Source organism: Anguilla anguilla, chromosome 9, assembly GCF_013347855.1.
Source record: "Anguilla anguilla isolate fAngAng1 chromosome 9, fAngAng1.pri, whole genome shotgun sequence".
Taxonomy (NCBI): domain Eukaryota; kingdom Metazoa; phylum Chordata; class Actinopteri; order Anguilliformes; family Anguillidae; genus Anguilla; species Anguilla anguilla.
Window position 1 is genome coordinate 53651262 of NC_049209.1, and position 22500 is coordinate 53673761.

Consider the following 22500-nt stretch of genomic DNA (forward strand, 5'->3'; position numbering starts at 1 on the left):
AGAATGTAGTCTAAATGTTTGAGTTTTCATTTTGTGTGGATTTCACTGCGAACACATTTGAGGGGAATGAGGGTTAAGCTACAAACTGCAGAGTAATTATGATAATGATGTTACGACGACCATGTTTTTATTTCTTCATGTTTGCTTTTTGAGCACTTCCTTCTTCGTTCTTTGCAGAATCTTAGAGCCGCAAAAAATTCAGTTAAAACGCCACAGGGAGAAGATTACACCAACAAAAAAAGAAAAAGAAACACATAAATATACACAACAAAACAAAGGAACGTGACAGGGTATGAAAGACGAGCTGGAAACCGAGCTGCTTCTTCAATGACACGCAGAGGAAACAAACAGAACACACAAAAGCCAAAGGCATTCTGGGAACCCGGAATTCGGGGTGGGGTGAGGTTCTCCCTTCGCTGTCATGCGATGCTTTCTGTCTCTTTTAGAAACCTAATCTCCTTTCTCTTCTTCTCACAAAACAAGCTCTTCTCTTTTCTTTTCTTCTTCCCCATTCTTTCCTTCTCTCATTCCTCCTGTTCCGCCCGTTCTCGAAGTCCTGGGGCCTGCGGGGCCGACAAGCCTGGGCCTAGAGTGGCAGCCGGGGCAGGGCAGGGGAGGGCTTCGGCTGGGCAGGGGAGGGGTTCGGCTGGGCAGGGGAGGGCAGGGGAGGGGTTAGGTTGGGCAGCTGGAGAGCACAGGAGCCGGATGCCATGTCTGGTTTTTGGTCCCCGACTGGAAAATTTCAGGTTGACTAATAGTTCAAAAAAAATATGTTCTTTTTTTAAATTAATTTGCATCTCACCCACCCAGTCTGCCAAAGGTTCCAATAGCAGAAGGACACCTCTCTCTGCCCCCTTGTTCGGACAGCTCCCCGCCTTAATTGCGATGAAAGTTACCAGCAGTGCATGCTGTCCGGGTTTCACTCATTTTAAATCTGGCAAGCCTACATGACCCACCCCTCCCCACCTTACAGACAAAGAGCGGAGAGATGAGCACGCAAGGGAAGACGGAGAGACGGAGAGACGGAGAGACGGAAGGTGTGGGAGGCCAGAGAGGAAACTCCGACAGACAGGAAGTGAAGGGAGACTGACGGGAGTTCAGATGACATCACGGTGGGAGCCAGTGGGCAGGAAGATGCCGGGGGGGTGACGTGAGCAGCTGAACACGCAGATTAACACAGGGGACGGAGATGCAGCCCAGCAGGCCCGCAGACGGATGGAGGGATGAACGGAGGAGTGCAGGAACACACAGGCGTGTCTGCAATGCCAGGGCTTCACCGTTTCCATGACGATGCCACCTTCACAGACCGCTGGCCATCCTGGCAGACACGATTAACAGATCCGAGTGGGATGGGGGGAGAGATTACCCCCCCCCCCCCCAATAAGATCTGCACTCCAGGTTTACACCGTTATAAAAGGCCCCAGAGTGAGAGGGCATTTCAGCTGCTGGATATTCAAGTGCTATGAACTTACAAAGGCACACACACGCATGCACGCACGCACACACACACACACGCGCACGCACACACTCATAAACACACACACATACACACACACACACACGCACGCACATGCACACACACACACTCACACACACACACACACACACACACACATGCACGCTCAGACACCCGGCTGTTTCTTAGCAACCGAGCGTTGGGGTGACCTCTTCCCCACTCAGACCCATAGCAGCAGACAGACGGACTCAGATCAGACCCCTGGGTCCCAACCGAAGGTGACTCAGCAGAGAGGGGATCGCACAGCGGAACACTGCACGTTAAGCAGTCCCGCACCGTGAACGCACACCCCCAAACCCGCCCCAAACCCCCCAAACCCACCCCAAACCCTCCCCCAACCCCCTATCCCTCCCCTAACCCCCCTAACCCATCCCAAACCCTCCGCAAACCCCCCCCAACCCACACCTCTATCAAAAAACGATTATGTTTCTGCAAATCTTCATGCTCATTGCATCGCACGGTTACTGTTCTAGCACTGATAGTAATCAGTGAACAGTGGCAAGATGTTAATGTTTCTCATTAAGAACCTGAGATTGAAATTAAACCTGCAGGATGGGGAACAGAACAGGACTGATCAGAGCGTGTAGCGCAGAAGTGGGGATCGGCGTCGTCTGTTCAACCTGCGCGTCGAACGTGCGCTCAGTAAAACGCTCTTTCTGTCAGACAACCAAAACACAAAATGGAGGCGCAAACACAGACCAATAAGCTTTCCAATGTTAACCACCCTGTATTTCTGCACGTGTGTGTGTGTGTGTGACATAGACCATGCTGTGTGTATGTGTGTGTGTGTGCGCATGTGAGAGAGCACGCTCAGTCTGTGTGTGTGTGTGTGCACGTGAGAGAGAGCACGCTCAGTCTGTGTGTGTGTGTGAGTGTGTGTGTGCACGTGAGAGAGAGCACGCTCAGTCTGTGTGTGTGTGTGTGTGAGTGTGTGTGTGTGTGTGCTTCACCATTTTCACAAACCCTGCAGAAAGCTCAGCTTTTCAGAGCCGCACAAAGGGGCCGTTTCCACAGAGCCAAACAGCAGCAGCAGTCTCGGGGCTCCCTGGAGCCAGCGGGGGGGGGCACACCCCCCCACCCCCCACCACCCCACCCCCCACTCTTTCATTCGCTCCTGTTCCCTGCTTCTGCTTTCCATGCCACAGCTTTCCAGGAGTGTCTCTCGACCCCTTTTCCTGGGGTCAGGTGGAAAAATGGCCCAGTTACCCGCCTCCCCGGCAAAATGCACTCTGCCCATTTAAAAAAAAAAAAAAAGTAAAGAAAGATTGGATAACAGTCTGTGTGAAAGCCAGTGCTTTAGCAGTGCAAGCCCCAGCACACAATTACCGTGAATACTAACCCCCCCCAAAAAGGGGAATGAGGACAGCAGGGAGACTCTGCATCAAACATGGCAACCCATGATTCAGTAGGCTTTCCCGTTCTTCATAATATAGAGAAATGTTTGTGTGTGTGTGCATAAGCGAGTCAATGCGTATGTGTGTGGGCGCGTGTGTGTGTGTGCATGTGAGTGTGTGTGTGTGTGTTTGTGTGCATAAGCGAGTCAATGCGTATGTGTGTGGGCGCATGTGTGCGTGTGTGTGTGCATGCGAGTGTGCGGATTGGCTGCTCACGTCTCTGTCTGTGTGAGCGTGTGAGCGTGCGGATTGGCTGCTCACGTCTCTGTCTGAGTGAGCGTGTGTAGCCGTGTGCATCGGCTCGTAAAGTGGAAGTAGATTAATAAAGCTGCACTGCGTTATGGGCGCTGTAAATTAAGGTGTGGCAGGCAGGCAGACGGGGGGGGGGGGCCAGGCAGGGACATGGGGGGGGGGGAGAACAGCACAGTGAATCTTCAATGCAAGCAGCAGTGACAGACTCCACACTGTCACACCCATATAAAATATATTTATATACAGATACAAGGCAACAAAATAACAAGAACAAACGCACACTCTCAGCATGACAGTGCTTTAACACTCCCAGTGCCGTGCCCCGCCCCTAGCTCCTCCAGGGTCAAAGTTCACCAGGGTGCACAGTTTGTTCTGGGGTCCCTGAGGGGTTCACCCCAATGATCCCCAGTTTTGGACCCCAGTCTGAGTGATGACTGCAAGGTGTGGCTTTGAAAGAAGGAGAGCATGCATCCAATGATGTGAATCACCGTTGACGATAACAACAACAATAATTAAAAATAATAATTAAAAAATAATAATTACAATAACAAATATGGCTTTTTTTCTGAAAGTCCATTCACAAATGAAAAACAGATTTAATAGTCATCTCCTGGTCTCTAAGCAGGGTAAGAACATTTCTCTCTGAACACTGATCAGCGACTGCAGTCTGGAGATGATCTGAAATCACATTCCTCTCATTAAAAAACCGCTCCCACTAAAGTCAAAGTGCTCGTATGTTTCCTGGCCACCTGCTCCTGCCTGGCGTGACAGAGGCTGCCCTGGAGCTTCAGAGGCTGGGCTGCAGCAGCCCACTCGCCCTGTGATGTCTCCCTACACAGAACAAAACACTGGCCGGTTAAAACATCCAAATTCAAATTCCGACCAATCGCGTGCTCTCGTCTCGGGCCCCGGGTGAAAAGTCACCAGCTGTCAAACGAAGAAAGGGGGAAAAAAAAAACGCCAACAAAAATGCAAAGTCCCAAAGAGTTCCGATGAAGCCATTGGCTATTCAGTGTCCATTGTGATGTCACGTCCCTGTCAGTCCGGCAGCATTGTTACGCAATGCCTCTGTCGCCGTGGTGCCATTGTGATGTCACGTCCCTGTCAGAGGGCCCCAGGGGCTCTGCTGAGTCAGTGTCTCTGGTGACGGGCGGGACAGTGGGGGGTCCACACAGCGCCTGTGTGTTTTCGGGGCTAACAGCGGGCAGTGGTGGGGTCCCCCGCCTGCACCCTCAGGTCCTGGATGCTGTGCAGGATTTTGCGCTGGTGTCCGGCCAGGGTCACCCCGATACGCAACAAGTCCCTGTTACCCCAGGGGAGAAAGAGAGAGAGAGAGTGTCAGAGGGAGAGAGTGAGTGTGAGAGAGTGTGTGAGAAAGGGGGAGAGAAAGATTGAGAGAATCTGACTGAAACAGCATTGGTACTATAACTATTCATTGGCAGCCCCAGGGAACACAATAAGTGACAGATAGAGACAGACAGACAGGCAAGGCAGACAGACAGACGGACACTGACTCAGTGGAGAGGTCAGTAAATGACAGAGAGACAGACACTGACTCGGTGGAGAGGTAGGTAAATAACTGACAGACAGACAGACAGACAGACGGACACTGACTCGGTGGAGAGGTAGGTAAATAACTGACAGACAGACAGACGGACACTGACTCGGTGGAGAGGTAGGTAAATAACTGACAGACAGACAGACAGACAGACAGACAGACGGACACTGACTCGGTGGAGAGGTAGGTAAATAACTGACAGACAGACAGACAGACAGACGGACACTGACTCGGTGGAGAGCTGCTCCAGCAGGTCGAAGGAGGTGAAGCCGGCCTGGATGAAGCTCTCCTCGTAGCGCTCCATCTTGATGGCCCGCAGCCACTCCCCCACCGAGGCGCAGGCGGAGAGGGGCGGGGCTCCACGCTGGTCCAGCAGGGGGTGAGAGGGCCTGGGGGGGAGGGGGGGCAGGCGTCAGAGGAGTAGGAGGCAGGGCTAAACAGGCTAACCTGACTGACAGGGGGCGGGGCCACGTGATTGATGAGACTCTGCACTGAGAGGGGCGGGGCTGGGAGGAGCTGAGTGACAGCTCACTGCAGGGGGTTAATGCAGGAATGACAGAATGAATGCGGGACGCAATGGGACAGAGAGACAGCTGCAGGTGGGTGGAGGGGGGGGACGTGTACAGCCTGTCACCCCCCCTCCCACCCCACGTCCTGTGCCCTCTCCACTGCCCCATTCCCAAAATTCCACAGCTACAGAAGTGAAGCCTTCAAAAGCCACTGTGGGGACCTCCCAAAAAAACATCAGTTCCCTTACATCCGTCTCTCACTCTCTCTCAGCATGTTCCATCCCTCTCTCCTCCCTCCACCCCCTGCCTCTATCACCTGCTCCCGCTCTCTCCCCCCCACCCCCCCACCCCTCTCACCCGGCTCCGTCGCGGGCCACGATCTTGAGGGAGGCGGGGTTTCGGATCAGCTTGTCCAGCGCGCTGACGATGGCGGCGAATCGGGGGCGGGCGGCCCGCTCCTTCTGCCAGCAGTCCAGCATCAGCTGGTGCAGCAGGGTGGGGCAGTCCGGGGGCGGGGGCAGCCGGTAGTCCTGCTCAATGGCGTTTATCACCTGGGGCGGGACCGGTTAGGGGGTTAGCTCTGCAGGGATTGGTGCCCAGATGGCCAATGAGAAACAGGCTGGGAACATGAGTGAATAGGAGTCATACTCTGGACATACTCTACATTTCACCCATTTCACACACAGGGATATGCAAACACACACACACACACACACACACACACACACACACACACTCTCTCTCTCTCTCACACACCCACACACACACACACACACACACTCTCTCTCTCTCACACCCACACACACACACACACTCTCTCTCTCACACCCACACACACAACCTGGCTGCTCATGTCCCAGTAGGGCCTCTCTCTCTCTCTCGCCCTCACACACACACACACACACACACACACACGTCCTGGCTGCTCATGTCCCAGAAGGGCCTCTCTCTCTCTCTCTCACACACACACACACACACACACACACACACACTCACGTCCTGGTTGCTCATGTCCCAGAAGGGCCTCTCTCTCTCTCTCTCACACACACACACACACACACACACACACACACTCACGTCCTGGTTGCTCATGTCCCAGTAGGGCCTCTCTCTCTCGCTCTCACACACACACACACACACACTCTCTCTCTCTCACACACACACACACACACACACACTCACGTCCTGGTTGCTCATGTCCCAGTAGGGCCTCTCTCTCTCTCTCGCTCTCTCACACACACACACACACACACACACACACACACACTCTCTCTCTCACACACACACACACACACACTCACGTCCTGGTTGCTCATGTCCCAGTAGGGCCTCTCTCCGAAGGACATGACCTCCCACATGACGATGCCGTAGCTCCAGGCGTCCGACGCCGAGGTGAACTTGCGGAAGGCGATGGCCTCGGGCGCCGTCCAGCGGATCGGGATCTTCCCGCCCTGAGAGCAGAGGGAGACAGAGCGGCGTTACCATGGAGACAACCCCCGCACCGTGCAGACCGCGCTGTAACCATGGAGACAACAACCACACCGTAACCATGGAGACAACAACCGCGCCATAACCATGGAGACAACAACCGCGCAGTAACCATGGAGACAACATGGGGTTAGGGTTAGAGGTTAGATGGGCAGTAGAGGGTGCTGTTTTCGGGACGCTCACCAGGGAGCTGGTGTAGGTGGGGTCGGTGGAGTCAGGGTTGGGGTTAGGGTTAGGGGTGTAGGGGTTAGGGTTAGAGGTTAGATGGGCAGTAGAGGGTGCTGTTTTCGGGACGCTCACCAAGGAGCTGGTGTAGGTGGGGTCGGTGGAGTCAGGGTTGGGCTTAGGGCTAGGGGTGTAGGGGTTAGGGTTCGAGGTTAGATGGGCAGTAGAGGGTGCTGTTTTCGGGACGCTCACCAGGGAGCTGGTGTAGGTGGGGTCGGCGGAGTTCTCCTGCAGGAAGCGGGACAGGCCGAAGTCGGACACCTTGCACACCAGGTTGCTGTTGACCAGGATGTTGCGGGCGGCCAGGTCCCGGTGCACGTAGCTCATCTCTGACAGGTACTTCATCCCCGAGGCGATGCCCCGCAGCATCCCCACCAGCTGGATCGGAGTGAACTGCCCGTCATTCAGCTGCACAGAGAGGGAGGAGTCAGCGCCATGGGAGGAGGCACAAACAGAGGCACAGACAGGGACAGGAAGGAGTCACAGACAGGGAGGAGTCACAGACGGAGGCTCAGACAGGGAGGAGTCACAGACGGGGCACTGACCCGCAGGAAGGCGTCCAGCGCCCCGTTCTCCATGTACTCGGTGAGGATCATGACGGGGCAGCTGGCGGTGATGATGCCCTCCAGGTGGATGATGTTGGGGTGCTGGAACTGTCCCATGATGCTCGCCTCGCTCAGGAAGTCCCGCCTCTGCTTCTCAGTGTAGCCGCCCTTCAGCGTCTTTATGGCCACGTAGTTCTCCTTCTTCCCCGGGACCCTGAGGCGCCCCCGACACACCTCCCCAAACTCACCTGTATGGGACAGGTAAGAGTCACACCCAGCCCCATCTCACCCTACTATCACTAATAATAACAATAATAATAATAATAATAATAATAATAATAATAATAATGGTGATGATGATCATTTTATTTAGCAGTCCAGGGCTCTACTGAGGAGTTGGGAGTTTGGGAGGAGAAAAAATGCGACTTGTCTTTTTTTTAACGAGGCGAACCAGCAGGTCACCAGCACTGCAGCAATTTTATCACAAAATTGCAGCAACAACATGGCAGTAATGTACTGGAAAGCAGGGAAAAGTTATTACACTCCCTATAACCCGAGCAGGGCCGGGGGGTGGTGGGGGGGGGGGGGGGGGGGGGGGGAGGCAGAATATCTCTATCCAGATTCACGAGGGAGAGAGAGGGGGAGAAAGAGATAAAGAGGAAAAAGATCTTTTTTAAAACAGAGGGAGACGCACCAGCTCCGATGACTTCCTCAATCTTGACGAAGGACACGTCGATCTCCTTGGCGAACTCGCGCACCGCCTCGTTGGGGTCCTCGTAGGTGAAGGGGTCGATGTACACCTTCACACCTGTGGGCGGGGCAAATACAGAAACACAACAAAAATGCTTAAATGCCAAGAAAATGAGTGACACCCACAACTGCATACAACAAAATGGTGAAATTAGGGATGGGCGTAACAATAAAACTGTAGTTTACTACAGGTGAAGACTACAGGTGGAGGACGGAGTGTGGCACAGTGGGTAAGGAACTGGGCTTGTAACCGAAAGGTCGCAGGTTCGATTCCCGGGTAAGGACACTGCCGTTGTACCCTTGAGCAAGGTACTTAACCTGCATTGCTTCAGTATATATCCAGCTGTATAAATGGATACAATGTAAAGTGCTATGTAAAAAGTTGTGTAAGTCGCTCTGGATAAGAGCGTCTGCTAAATGCCTGTAATGTACAGGTGAGGTCTGCAGGTGAAGACTACAGGAAAAATCTGCAGGTGAAGACTACAGGTGAGATCTGATGGTAAAGACTACAGGTGAGGTCTGCAGGTGAAGACTACAGGTGAGATCTGCAGGTGAAGACTACAGGTGAGGTCTACAGGTGAAGACTACAGGTGAGATCTGCAGGTGAAGACTCACTGGGGCCCATGAGGTACTGTCCATGTTTGTCACTGATCCCCGGGTCCTTCAGCCGGCTGTGTTTGCTGGAAGGAAGGAAAGAAAAGAAAAGAAAGAGTGTGAATGAAAGAAAGATCATTCCTTACCCCCCAAAAAAATCCTGGACCCCACATCTCTCTCCACTACTCCATCACTCTCTTATTTTTCTTCCTTCCTTTAAAATATCAACACTTTTCCCAACCCAGGGAACTGGGAAAGACTACAGAAAGAAGGGCCCAGAAAGGGCTAATGGCTAACATCGCCGAATCAGCTGCACCATAATCAGCAGGACATTGAGCAGCAATCAGAGCAGCGTCTCATCTCTCCTGCAACAGGACAGGCTTAGAGATATGACCTCATCAGGACTGAATTCACTCCAATAACAAATCCTTTAGCACAACAGCTGGATTGTGAACTGAGATTAGTTTTTTTTTCCTGAAAGTTTGGGAAACTGCCCTGAAGTGGAAACATCCTTTAAAATCCTGTCTCCTCCTTGTGTGTGTGTGGTGTTTGTGTGTGTGTGCGTGTGTGTGTGAGAGAGGGAGTGTGTGTATGTGTGTGTGAGAGAGGGAGTGTGTGGTGTTTGTGTATGTGTGTGTGTGAGAGAGGGAGTGTGTGTGTGTGTGGTGTTTGTGTATGTGTGTGTGTGTGTGTGTGTGTGTGTATTTAAAAGTCAGGCAGATCCTCTTAAAAGTTTCCTCTCCTCAGCTCTTTATGATGTGTAAACTTCTCAGAACAGCTTGTAACCCGATGACAGTCAGCAGCTATAAATCTGTATTTACCTGCATAGCGAAAATGCCCCCTCCCCCCCCCCCCGCTCCTGTCCTACTTTCTCTCTCTCTTAGTCTCTCTCTCGCGCTCCCTCCCTCTCTCTGTCTCGCTCTCTCTCTCTTTCTGTTATTGCCTCTGCAGTTGCTGTTTTAAATTATTTTTTGTAAACGCAGTACAGTCCTCCCAGCGATATCCACCCCCGCCCCCCCCCCCACACCACATCTGTGACTGTCTGCCCCCCATTCCCCCCCCCCCCCCCAAATCCTTGGCAAGTTCGCGTTGTGCCCCTGTTGCCCTGTGTCAGTCCTAAGGGGACTCAGTGGTTGGGGGGGTGGGGGTAGGGGGGCAGGGGGGGTGCAGGTCCGGGTGGGTCCGGCGCTGACGAGCGGGAACCAGAACTCGCTCTCTTCTCACGGGACAAAAATAGCCGCGCTGGCCCCGCCCTCCGGCCCGGTAAGGCTCGTTCCCATGGCGCCGACCCCCAGGGGTCACGGCCATTGTTCTCCTGTCCAGCGGAGCCCGGGGAGGGGCGGGAACCACCACTTCCTGTCCAAACCCCGCCCCTCCCCTTCTTTCACTACCCTCACTTTCACCCTTTACAGGATGCAGTGGATAGGGAGCCGGCCCTCGGAGCGGAGAGGCTGCGGGTTCGAGTCCCAGGTGAGGGGCACAGCCGTGTTGTGTGTAAGCTGCAGCGAGGTGCTTATCCGAGCAGAACGGTCTGGTGTAAACAGCCGGGATTACATTTACATTACAGGAGCCCGGCTGAGCCGATTAGCCAATGAGACGCGCGCCGCAGAAACGGCTAAAGCGCTAGGGAAGCTAATCCCCCCGCGCACCTGGGGAACGTTCCGCACGCACGGGCGCGGTAAACCGCGGGGAAATGTCTGGGGGGGGGGGGGTACTTATTCCAGGTGTCAGCTTACTAAACCTACCCCCCCCCCCCACCCCGTCCTCCACGGCCCCCTGGGGCCTCCCGTACTCCGCATGCCTGACTTTGACTGGAGGGCATAGAAATCCGCCCCCCTGGTGGGGTTTAAATGGCACACGCCCATCACACACACGAGACGGACACTCCTCAAAATCCCCCCCCCCCCCGCCCGTCCAATCAAAGGCTTAACTGGGTTCCCTCTAGGCTGGGGGGGGGTTGGGTCTCAGAATATTCAGGATTTAAGACCCCCCCGCACAGCCTCAGGGGGGCACAGGTCCGTCCCACACAGTCTGGCCAGCACCTTCACCCGCCCCCCACCCCCAAATCTCCTCCATGTTCTGTCCTTCTCTGCTCTCCCCGCTTCCTCCCCCTTTCTCCCTACCTTCAGCTACCTCCCATCTGACATCTCTTTCCCTCACTCTCCCCCTCTTTCTCCTCTTTTTTCTCTTTCTACCTTTAGCTCCCTTCGATCTGACATCTCTTTTTCTCCCTCTCCCCATCTTTCTCTGTCTCTCCCCCTCTCCCACTTCCCTCCACCCTTCCACTTTTCATCCTGTCCTCCCTCTCTTCCCCTCTCCCCCCCTCTCTCTCCCTCCATTTCTCACCGTATGCAGAACACGGCCATGGCGATGATGGAGATGAGCAGCAGAGTTCCCATGGCAACCAGGACCCCCGTGACCATCAGCTGGGAATCGGGCGTGGCTACAGAGAGAGGGTGGCCAGGCGGGGGGGGGGGGGGTGGGGGAGAACAAGAGGGGTAAGGAGAGACAGAAAGGGAGGAAGTTGTGAGAGAGGAGAACAGAGAGACAGAAAGGAGAGAAGGAGCGAGAGAGGGAGGTAAAGAGGAGGGAAGGGGGGGTACAGACAGAGAAAGGAGGGAAGGAGTGAGAGAGGGAGGTATAAGAGGAGGGAATGGGGGGGACAGACAGAGAAAGGAGAGAAGGAGTGAGAGAGGGAGGTAAAGAGGAGGGGATGGGGGGGGGGGGGAACGTTACTGATGGTGCAGTACGGCGTTCTCTCAGACCGCAGAGTGAGATGAAGGCGTATAAACAGCCAGGCCAGGCCTGCAGAGTATTTACATTAAGGCAGAACAGATGGACAGCCAGGGGGGGAGAGTCTGCAGCGCGGGGGGGGGGGGGGAGGGGGGGGGGGGCGCGGTGCGTACCTTCGGGCAGGGTGCGGACCGTGGTGGCGGGGCTGAAGGACCCGTACCCCGCCACAGTGCGAGCCCGGACCTGCACCTCGTATTCGGTGGCCCGACGCAGGTCACTCAACACCACCTCGTTACTGGAGGACTCCTTATACCTGCAGGAGTGCTCCTCCTCCTGCCGCTGCTGCGGGGGGGGGGGAGGGGGGAGAAGAGTTTGGAGATTTAAAAAAATGAAGAGAGCGGAAGGATGGATGGCAGGATGAGGGAAGGAGGGGGGGAGAGACGGGGGGAGTGAGAAACAAGGACGGGGGAGGAAAGAGAGAGATTTATTTTTTTCCCTGGCTACATCTTCATCCAGAAAAGGATTCAGTATACAGAGTCCTGCTACAGACCTGTATGGTTACTGTATGGTTGTGGTAAGGTTGCTGTATAGTTGCAGTATGGTTATAGCTGGTTGCTGTATGGTTGTGGTATGGTTGCTGTATGGTTATAGCTGGATGCTGTATGGTTGTGGTATGTTTGCTGTGAGGTTGCAGTATGGTTGCAGTATGGTTGCTGTATGGTTGCTGTATGGTTATAGCTGGGTGCTGTAAAGTTGGTGTATGGTTGCAGTATGGTTGCTGTAAGGTTGTGGTATGGTTGCAGTATGGTTGCTGTAAGGTTGTGGTATGGTTGCAGTATGGTTGCTGTAAGGTTGCAGTATGGTGGCAGTAAGGTTGCTGTGAGGTTGCAGTATGGTTGCAGTAAGGTTGCTGTAAGGTTGCAGTAAGGTTGCTGTAAGGTTGTGGTATGGTTGCTGTAAGGTTGCAGTATGGTTGCTGTAAGGTTGTGGTAAGGTTGCAGTAAGGTTGCTGTAAGGTTGCAGTAAGGTTGCTGTAAGGTTGCAGTATGGTTGCTGTAAGGTTGCAGTATGGTTGCAGTAAGGTTGCAGTAAGGTTATAGCTGGGCTCACCCTCTCACAGTAGCGCAGCTGGTACAGCAGGATGGTGTAGTGCGGCTGCTCTGGGCGAGTCCAGTGCAGAGTCATACTGCTCTCTGTGGCATCGCCCTGCATGATGCCAGACACCAGCACCGGCACTGTACACACACACACACACACACACACACACACACACACACACACACACACACACACACACACACACACACACACACACACACACACACACACACACACACACACACACACACACACACACACACACACACACACACACACACACACACACACACACACACACACACACACACACACACACAACCACACACACACACACACACACACAACCACACACACACACACACACACAGGTTAAGAGCTACTAGAACTGCAATGGACCAGCAGTCACACAAAATATAAAAGTAAAACTCCAAACCCCTCCCCTCTCTGACCCCGCCCCCACCCCTCTCTGACCCCTCCCCCCCCGGCCCCGCCCCCCCTCTGACCCCCCCCCCCCCCCCCGGCCCCGCCCCCCCTCACCGTCGCGGCTGGTGGTGACGTTGACGCTGTCGGCGGCCGGCTCCCTGCCGCTGTGCTGGGAGACCCCGTTGTGCGCCTGCACGCTGAAGCTGTAGGTGGTGTGGGGCAGCAGGCCCCAGACGGTGACGCGGCGGGCCGTCAGGCCGGCGGGGGCGGGCCGGTAGCTCACGCTGTCCCCGCAGGGGGTGCAGGGGGCCCCCAGGGGCCGGCACAGCAGGCACAGCACCGCGTAGCTCAGGTCCCGCCTCCCGCCGCTGTCCAGGGGCTCGCTCCACTCCAGCGTGACCGAGGTGTCGTTCACCTGCGTTACGATGCTGCGCGGGGCCGAGGGGGGCTCTGGGGGGGGGGGGGGGGGGGCAGCAGGGTGGCATAGGGGTGGGGGGGAGATGGGGTGAGGGAGGGGCAGGGGGGTGAGGAGGAGGGGAGGGCAGGGTGAGGAGAATGGGGGGCAGGGGGGTGACGGGGGGAGACGGGGGTGAGAAAATAAATCACTCAGTGATTCCCATACGCTGCATTGCCAACACATTCCACCACATTGCCAAAGCACATAATTTCCTCAAATGAAAAATTTCCAAACTAATCGCTCAGTGGGAGTGAGGAAAATGTTCTAAAAATAATGAATTATGATTTTGTTTTGAAGCGGCAGACATATTCCCTGCTCTGTTTAACAGAATCTCTGAGGAGCTCATAACGACTGCAAAGGCCAAACTCAGATTCCCTTATTCCTCATTAGTGCGCCAAAACATTGTGGGCCATGACTAATTAAACAATATTTAAACGGTGACTATTTGGATGTAAAACCAGCCTTGTTACGGCATATTCTCTTGTGTGCGAGTGTGTGTGTGTGTGCGCATGCGTGTGTGTGTAGATGCGCGTGCGTGTGCTTGTGTGTATGCGTGTGTGCTTGTGCGTATCACACAGGGTAATAGATGAAGAGGGTCAACGAAATGAACAGGAAACAGGAAGTACAAACTCATCAGTCCCAACTGCAGCTGTTCTTTTTCCATCACATTCCCACAGAACTGTGCAGACCGTACTGCGCATGAGTGTGTGTGTGTGTATGCGTGTGTGTATGTGCACGCATGTGTGCAGGTATGTGCAAGTGTGTATGTGTGTGAGAGGGTGAGTGTGTGAGTGTGTGTGCATGCGTGAATCTGTCTCCCAGGCTCTTGTACTTGTTTCATGTCTGACTTTGCCATCGTTTCATAGTTTGTTGTGCTAAACTAATGTTGCCAGCATCGCTAACTTAGATGCCAGATTTAGCGGCAGATTTTTAATTTATCACTTTTGCTTCAACGCAAAATAATCACATTTTCCCCACAAACACCCATATGAACAAGCAAATTACCCCAGAAATGCATTTATACGCTGCATTAAGTAACTGCTCCCCAAATTGGAACATGGTGGTGCTCGTGTACATGCTCACCACGCATCATCACAGGAATACATGGGGGGGGGGTAGTGACATCACACACTGAAGCCCGGGGGGGAAGGGGATTTGAGGGGATTTAAAACACCCCCAAAATCCACTTTAATGCCAAAGCGTCGATAAGGCGAATCTTTAATTTCAACCCCCACACATGCTCAGTAAACCCCCCCCCCACATCGCGCTTAAAATTTTAACTTCAAACGAGAAGCTGAGGACTGATAGCGAGAACAGGAGGCCACACCCCCTACAGGAGAGCGCTGGCGGGGAGAGGGGGAGGATGAGGAGAGTGCTGGTAGGAAGAAGAGAGTGCTGGTGGACAGAGGGAGGAAGAGGAGAGTGCTGGTGGACAGAGGGAGGAAGAGGACAGGGAAGAAGAGGAGAGTGCTGGTGGACAGAGGGAGGAAGAGGAGAGGGAGGAAGAGGGGAGCGCTGGTGGACAGAGGGAGGAAGAGGAGAGGGAGGAAGAGGAGAGCGCTGGTGGACAGAGGGAGGAAGAGGAGAGGGAGGAAGAGGAGAGCGCTGGTGGACAGAGGGAGGATGAGGAGAGGGAGGAAGAGGAGAGGGAGGAAGAGGGGAGCGCTGGTGGACAGAGGGAGGATGAGGAGAGGGGGGGATGACGGAACAGGGTCAGGGAAGGACAGAGAGATGAAGGTTCTAACATGTCCTCCACCATCTGCTCTCTCTTCTGCTACCCTCCTCTCATTCTGCTGGGAAAGACTGTTAAACAGAGAGAGAGAGAGAGAGAGAGAGAGAGAGGAGGTGGAGGAGAAGGAAGAGGAGGAGGAGGAGTGGCACCAGAGAATAGAGAATGGACGGATAACAGAAAAGAAGGATAGAGCGGTGGAGAGAATGTGAGAAAGACAGAGGCAGACTGAGGACACGGAGGAGGGAAGGAGAGGACAGCGCTCCTTTCTTTATTGTCCTTGTGTATAAACGCTATAGTCTCTCCTCCATGATTTACTAAACCTGCTGTTTATATGGACTCCAGCCCCACTGCACAAGAGCTGGGGCCAGTACAGATCTGGATTTGAGTTAGAGACACATTCTTCACTGTTACCCGCTGCAGCTACACCCCGGCTGAGATTCCGCGGGCCCACGCACATAAAACACGTCTTTTACTTTCCATTTAATCCCTTTATTGTGTGTTATGATGCCGCCGCCATTATTATTCTACATTCATTTGGCGGACAGTTATATTAAGAGCTACTTACAGGCCTATCAGGACCGTGATACACAGAATCACAGGAACATATTCAACCGTTACTCACTGTTCTACTGAATTAAAGGGCGAGAGAGGGGGGGAGATGGAGAGAGATGGGGGGAGAGAAGGAGAGGGGAGGGAAGGGGAGAGAGGTAGAGAAGTAGAGAGAGAGAGAGGGGGAGAGAAGGAGAGGAGAGGGAGGGGGAGAGGTAGAGAAGTACAGAGAGAGGGGAAGAAGGAGAGGAGAGGGAGGGGGAGAGGGAGGGAGAATGAAAGATTCACAGCCCTACTATAGTGGCCCATTATAAACTAAGGGCCAGTCCCCTGAGTCTTGGGCCAAATTAAGCAGTCTACACCAGCGATGGGGGGGGGGGGCTGTTCACTGGGTGATGGGGGGGGGGGCGGGGCTCCTGTATTGCAGAACTGTGAAGAATGACTGGTACCTTTATGTACTTCTGGTACTTTAATATGATAATGTCCTCCCCTGAAATATAGTAGTGGGCTGTTTTCGAATTCTGACCATGTTCTTTCAGGAACAGAAGTCTCTGGTCTGTAAAAACTCTTTATATCGCATGCAGCTGGTCTGGAATGTCCCGCAAATTATGCATAACTGAAATGGCTTGACTGGAATTAAATCATCTGAATTCAGTAATTCAATCAAGAACTGAGAGGGAGAGAGAGACTGACAGACTGTGTGCATGGGTGAGAGAGAGAGAGGGAGACTGTGTGAGTGTGCGTGTGATTGAGATGGACAGAAAGAGAGAGAGAGAGAGAGAGAGAGAGAGAGAGATTGTGTGTGTGCGCATCAGAGAGTGAGAGAGACTGTGAGTTTGTGTGTGTGAATGAGATAGTCAGAGAGAGAGAGAGAGAGAGAGAGAGAGACTCACTTGTACAGGGTGTTTCAGGGGTGTCCGAACTGGCGCGGAGGTAACCGGGGCGACAGGCGCAGGACGCTGCACCAACGCTGGCGGAGTGACTGTTGGCCGGACAGAGGGAGCACTGACCGGCTCCAGGTCCAGATTTGAACCACCCCACCGGACACTCTGCGGGAAAAGGGGGAACACCTCAGTAACTCACCCCAAAACTGGACAAAATTCATCCCTCACAGAAACGGCGGCCAAAAGACACAGAAACGAGATGTACCGCGCAAAAGCCATCCGCGTTATTCAAGACACACAAACGACCGTTAAAAAAACGGATCTGTCTCTGCGGAGCCGCTGCCAGCTCGCGGACACAAACACAAATACTACTTTGCTCTTCTGCACGTTTGCCTCTTTTCAAACACCTTTTGTGATTTATGTTTTTATTTTATTTTTAATAAAATATAAAAAGGACAAAAATAAATATCTGGTAATGAGCATTTTTTGTTTTCATCCCGTATGTCCTGTGAGGTCAATTCTGAGAAAAATGCAGACCCGAAGGGAGTATAAACCAGGTTATTCACCTACAATTATCTCTGTAGAGAATTATTTGTAAATAATATTTTGAACTGACTGTGGTGTTAATACTCCCCCCCTCCTCCTTAGCGCCCGTGTCTGAGCAGTTAGCCGCGTAGCTTAGCCCTCGCGCACAGGTCTATCGCACGTGGGAGGACGGCGCTCCCTGGTAATGAGGAAAAGAACGCGCTCTCCAGGCTGCGCGAGGGCGTACGCAGCACAGAGCTGGATTTCGATATCAGACAGTAAGGCTGCGTGAGCGCTAACAGATAATCCGGAGTAAAACACTTAACGGATCAAACAAACAAATCCAAAACAAACAAAAATACAAAGCCCAGTGCATCTTGTTGAATGTGAATTCGAGGACAAGGCTTCAAAACTGAATTAAGAGTCGCAAGATGCACGTTTCCGATGTAGTGGCATATCTGCACCAGAACAGAGAAGCCATCGTGTCCTCTGTCATGCTCGTAGCTTTGTTTTTTTACGGTGACTTTGGGAAGTGTAGCCTATTCACGCCTGTCACTTGGAAAATATGGGTTTGCTACTGTTTATAGCTGCTTTTTCGATAACAGTAGCCCACAACACTTCTCGTTGTTTGCCCAGCGGATTCCGACTGGGGGGTTGAGTCCAGATTTCAAAAAGACTGCCGTCAGCTTTTCCCACAACCCGGAGCACATTCATCATTAACCAAACAATTCTTTCTTCAAAAAAAAAACGAAGATAAAACAGAGGCGCTAACTGTGTTACACAGGAAGCCGTAGGACGGCGCGAAAAAGCCCCGCGTCAGCCCGAACCGAGGGCACGGTGACTTCATTACAATTCAACAGCAGCTTCCCTTCCCAGACCGTATTAATAGCCTCCCTTTGTTAAGCAGTTACCGCACAAAACTTTCTATCCTCTTTTTTGTGTCTGCCAATTTCCACAATAATAAACGCTGAGTTAACTGATCAGAGAGAGGGTGGGAGGGAGAGAGAGGGGGAAAGAGACAGAGCTGGTTATTGGGGTCGTTATTCTTATTAGCTTCATTGCTTAATAAGAATAATAAAAGTAACAATAATTATTATTATTTAATATTTTGAAGTGTAATTAAAGCTTTATTGGCATGACATTGCCAAATTAAAATTTCAGATACTACTGATGTAAATATAACTATATAGATTTACAGATGCAAGCAGACACTCTCTCCCTCTCTCTGTCTCTCACGCACACACACACACATTATCTGCCTGCGTATCTGTATGAGGGTGTGTATGTGTGTGTGTGTATCAGTATGAGGGTGTGTGTGTGTGTGTGTGTATCTGTATGAGGGTGTGTGTGTATTCTGTATTGTACAGTACGGTCATGTAATGCAGCAGCTCGTTGTGTGTGCTGTGTTTGGCACGATCTCTACCCGTCTCTGCCAGCAGCGGCAGGGTGGGGGCATGGGGCGGGGGGGGGGGGTGAGGTTAAGCAAAGTGCAGCATATATCCTCTCTTTTACTGGTGTGGGAAAACAGGCTTACAGCTCACTGCCTGTCTGCAGGTAGAAAATAACTCAGAGAAGTTTACACCGTAAAAAGCAGAGAGGACAGGGGGAAGTTTTAAAAGAGTCAGCGTGACTCTAAAGGAGGTTTGTGCAAAGTGTCGCCTCGCTGACAGACAGAGCGGAGAGACTAAACACCCCCCCCCTCTATCGGCTTTAACAGTGTGGAGGGGGGGGGGGGGGGGGGACTGAGTTTACCCACAGCGACACAATAATGCATCCATCACAGAGAGAGGGGTTTACATTTTCAGAGGTGTGTGTGTGTGTGTGTGCGTGTGCGTGTGCGTGTGTGTGTGCGCGCGCGCGTGGGCCGTGGGGAGGTCTCACGACACACTATCTGGAATGTGACCCCAACATATCCTCACACCCACATGTGTGTGTGTGTATGTACTCCTGTGTACACCAGTCAATTTGTGGGAAATAACAGATTTACACAATGCTTAGTGGTGAATATCTCTCTCTCTCCCTGTCTCCCTGTCTCATAAATCCCTCATTCAGAGAGAGAGAAGGGAGGGAGAAGACAGAAAGATTTTCTCTCCGGTTAGTCAGGATGACTAACGCAGCAGATGGGAGAAGTGCCCCCTCCTGCCGGTCCACACAGGCCAGGCAGGACAGCCAGCAGATGTGGCTTTGGGGGTGGCAGCTGGTGTAAAGGGGAGAGAGACAGCAAGAGGGGGGGCGGGAGGAAGGGGGGGGGGGCAGACTGGACGGAGGACCAGTGAAATAATTAACTTCCTTTTAATTGGGGAAGGCGTCCAGACCTAAACGTTAAAATTAACAGTTCAACATTCCGCTGACAGGAGCCTTACTAAAATTAGAAAATAAAGAGATTTGTTTTATTTATTTATTTACATTTTTTATTAATTTATTTGCTAGGTTTTGCCCTGGTTTCCAGAACAGGAGAAACAGAAATGGGGAAAAAGCTGACAGGTCGGGTTTATAAAGACCAGCTATGGCAGTGTGTGTGTGTGTGTGTGTGTGTGCGCGCGTGTGCGTGCCTGTGCGTGTGCGTGTGTGTGTTTGTCTGTGTGAGGAGATCCCTGGTAAGTGAACCTACATCCTTCCAGTGAGGATCATCCCTCTTTCCTCTCCTCCTCCCCCCTCCCCTGTGCAATCCCTCCTGTCCTACGGTGAGGACGGGAGAGGGGACTCTTTGTCTTGTAGACCCCCCCACAACTACTTTTCAAGGCGGGTCCAGAACATTTAGCCCCAAAACTTCAGAGGCAGTGTAAGCCGACCCTGCTGACCGGGTCCCACCCCCAGCTGACCCCCCGCCTCTCCCCCCTGGGGGGGGTCATTATTGGGGTTTCTACTCTCAGCAGAGCAACCCCATTTTCAGAGGGGTGGGGCTACAGGTAAAGGTGTTGTGTGACCTGACAAATCTGAGACCTCATCCAATCACAAAATGGCCATACACCTTGAAATTGTATTAACAAAACTGGCTGAATTTAAAGTATTATTTAGACTAGCTGTGTTATTCAAACTAGCTTGATTTAGAGCTCCCTGTCAATTTGGACTTCGGAGTTGCCCCTGAGAGGGGGCGGGCCTTGTCTGTGAAAAGGCTGTAAGCCAATCAGGAACTGGTGATTTAAACTGCCTCCAGTTGCAATCAAACCTTCAAACGACCTTCCAACTACCTTCCATTTTTCAAACTCTCACACATACTACTATTCTTTCTCACAAGCACACGCATTCTCTCACAAATACAACTATTCTCTCTCACACGCACACACGCATTCTCAGTCACATACTACTATTCTCTCTCACAAATACAACTGTTCTCGATGATGGTGTGTGTGTGTGAGAGGAAGTATGATTTATGGCCTAAACAGCCTCTTATATGTGTGTGCGTATCTGTGTGTGGATGTGTGGGTGAGTGTGTGTGTGGGCGGGCGGGGGGGGACAACTGAAGAATATCATATCATAAAAATCATCTCAATGGAAAAGTGTCTGCATTTTTCTCTCTCTCACTCCCTCTTTTCTTTTATCTCTCTGACACAGGAGGCACGCATTCCTCGTCTCCCCCTCTCCAGCCCGGTGCGTACAGCCTGGCGCAGAGCATCAGGCTGCTTCCTCACGGGAGCCAATCAGGCTGCTTCCTCACGGGAGCCAATCAGGCTGCTTCCTCACGGGAGCCAACCGCTGCAGCAGCACCACGGCGGGATCGCCGTTAAAACCGCCAACCTGGTCCGGCAAGAGACCCGCCTAACCGCTGCCCGGCACCAGGGCAGGGGCGTGGCAGGACAGCGGCCTTCTGGCACTGCTGAGGGTGTGTGTGTGTGCGTGTTTGTCCAGACTCTCAACCCTCAAAGATTCACCTGAATAGACTTATTCACTCAGACCGGCTATTTTACCAGCTAGTTTAACTCCCTCAGACTGTAACCTGCCCAACCCATTTCGATTATGTGCACTGATAGACCCTTCACTACATTTGTGTTACCATTCAGCCTATCTTAATCATTACACCAGGCCCCCCTCCACCCAGGTGCCCCACTTCCTAAGTACCACCCCCCCTTCACCCAGGTGCCCCACTTCCTAAATACCCACCCCATCTCCCCCCCCCCCTCCCCAGGTGCCCCACTTCCTAAACCCCCTGCCCCCCCGAACCCCACACTGCATCAGAGTCACTCACCGTGGCAGCTGGCGTCCAAGGCGACGGGCTGGTACCCCGGCAGGCAGGTGCAGGTGGAGGTGGGCTGCCCCACCCACTGGCCGTCCTCACCGCAGAACATCCGCGGGGGGGCGGCGGCCTTGGCGGGCCGCTGGGCGGCGTTGGGCACGCACACGCCCTGCGCCTCCTGCACCAGCGCCCGCGGGACGGTCTCGGGGAAGGAGGAGAAGGCGCGCGTGATGGCGGGGCACTTCTTAAAAAACACGCGCACGGAGAGCAGCGCCATGCAGGCCCCCTGCGCCTGGAACGCCAGGTAGAACCCGCGCGCCGTCAGCGGGCCCAGCCGCAGCGTCTTCACGTTGAACTTCCTCTCCCCGTCCTTACGCAACAGGAAGTCAGCCGCCACCGTGTCCACCTGCGGGGAGACTGGAGTCAGCTGACCTGCTCTTACTTTACTGGCCCTTTAGGGCAGGAGAGATCATATAAAAATATACAGTGTACTCGTCTGTGTGAGCTTATTATAGAGAATAAGACTCATCTCTGTAAACCTAATATACAGTCCAAGACCTCGTTGTAAACTTTATATAGTTTAAGTTACATTTAGAGGTCGTAACACAGTTCTACTGAACTGAATTTAAGTGAATAAGGGACGAGTAAAACCACATTCACCTCAGTGCGCACAGTGTGTGAGAAAGACCAGGCCTGTGTCAGTGTAAAGTCAGAGTAAACGGTAAGTAAACTTTACAGTCTTTGTGTAAAGTCTTTGTGTAAAGCCCTAGTAAGAGGCGAGTACGCCCTGTCGCTCACCTTGACGTAGGGGTTCTCCATCCAGGACGGGTGGTCGGGCGTGGCCTCGTCGGAGTCGGCCTGGTAGTAGAGGAGGTTGAAGGTCTCCTTGCAGGTGCGGTGGTGGGAGGGCAGGGAGGAGCACTCCATCATGGTGAAGCGCAGCTCCACGTAGGCCTGCCACGCCCCACGCCGCTGGATCAGCGTGCTGCGCAGCCAGTGGCTGCCCAGGCTGCCCGCGCCGTCCGACGGGCAGATCTGATAGGTCCGCACGCTGTTGTTGTCCTCGTCCAGGCCACTCACCTCCTCCCACT

At 53.1% G+C, this 22500-nt stretch overlaps 1 protein-coding gene across 2 annotated transcripts in view; it reads right to left on the minus strand.

Annotated features, from left to right (window-relative positions):
- Positions 1-3380: 3380 nt before the first annotated feature.
- The window catches only part of LOC118236172 (ephrin type-B receptor 4a-like), a 39519-nt gene continuing 20399 nt past the window's right edge, over positions 3381-22500 (minus strand). Inside the window, exons 3-17 of one of the 2 annotated variants that reach the window (XM_035434293.1) lie at positions 22208-22498; positions 21422-21815; positions 16720-16875; positions 13203-13538; positions 12675-12799; positions 11738-11903; positions 11178-11274; positions 8853-8917; positions 8182-8295; positions 7488-7735; positions 7135-7350; positions 6531-6680; positions 5587-5780; positions 4951-5109; positions 3381-4465 (exon numbers count right to left, since the gene is read on the minus strand). In XM_035434293.1, the coding sequence (XP_035290184.1) occupies positions 4357-4465; positions 4951-5109; positions 5587-5780; positions 6531-6680; positions 7135-7350; positions 7488-7735; positions 8182-8295; positions 8853-8917; positions 11178-11274; positions 11738-11903; positions 12675-12799; positions 13203-13538; positions 16720-16875; positions 21422-21815; positions 22208-22498 (2820 nt within the window). In that variant the 3' untranslated portion in view covers positions 3381-4356. Of the gene's footprint in view, positions 4466-4950; positions 5110-5586; positions 5781-6530; positions 6681-7134; positions 7351-7487; positions 7736-8181; positions 8296-8852; positions 8918-11177; positions 11275-11737; positions 11907-12674; positions 12800-13202; positions 13539-16719; positions 16876-21421; positions 21816-22207; positions 22499-22500 lie in introns of both variants that reach the window. The other variant, XM_035434292.1, reaches the window with a different exon arrangement.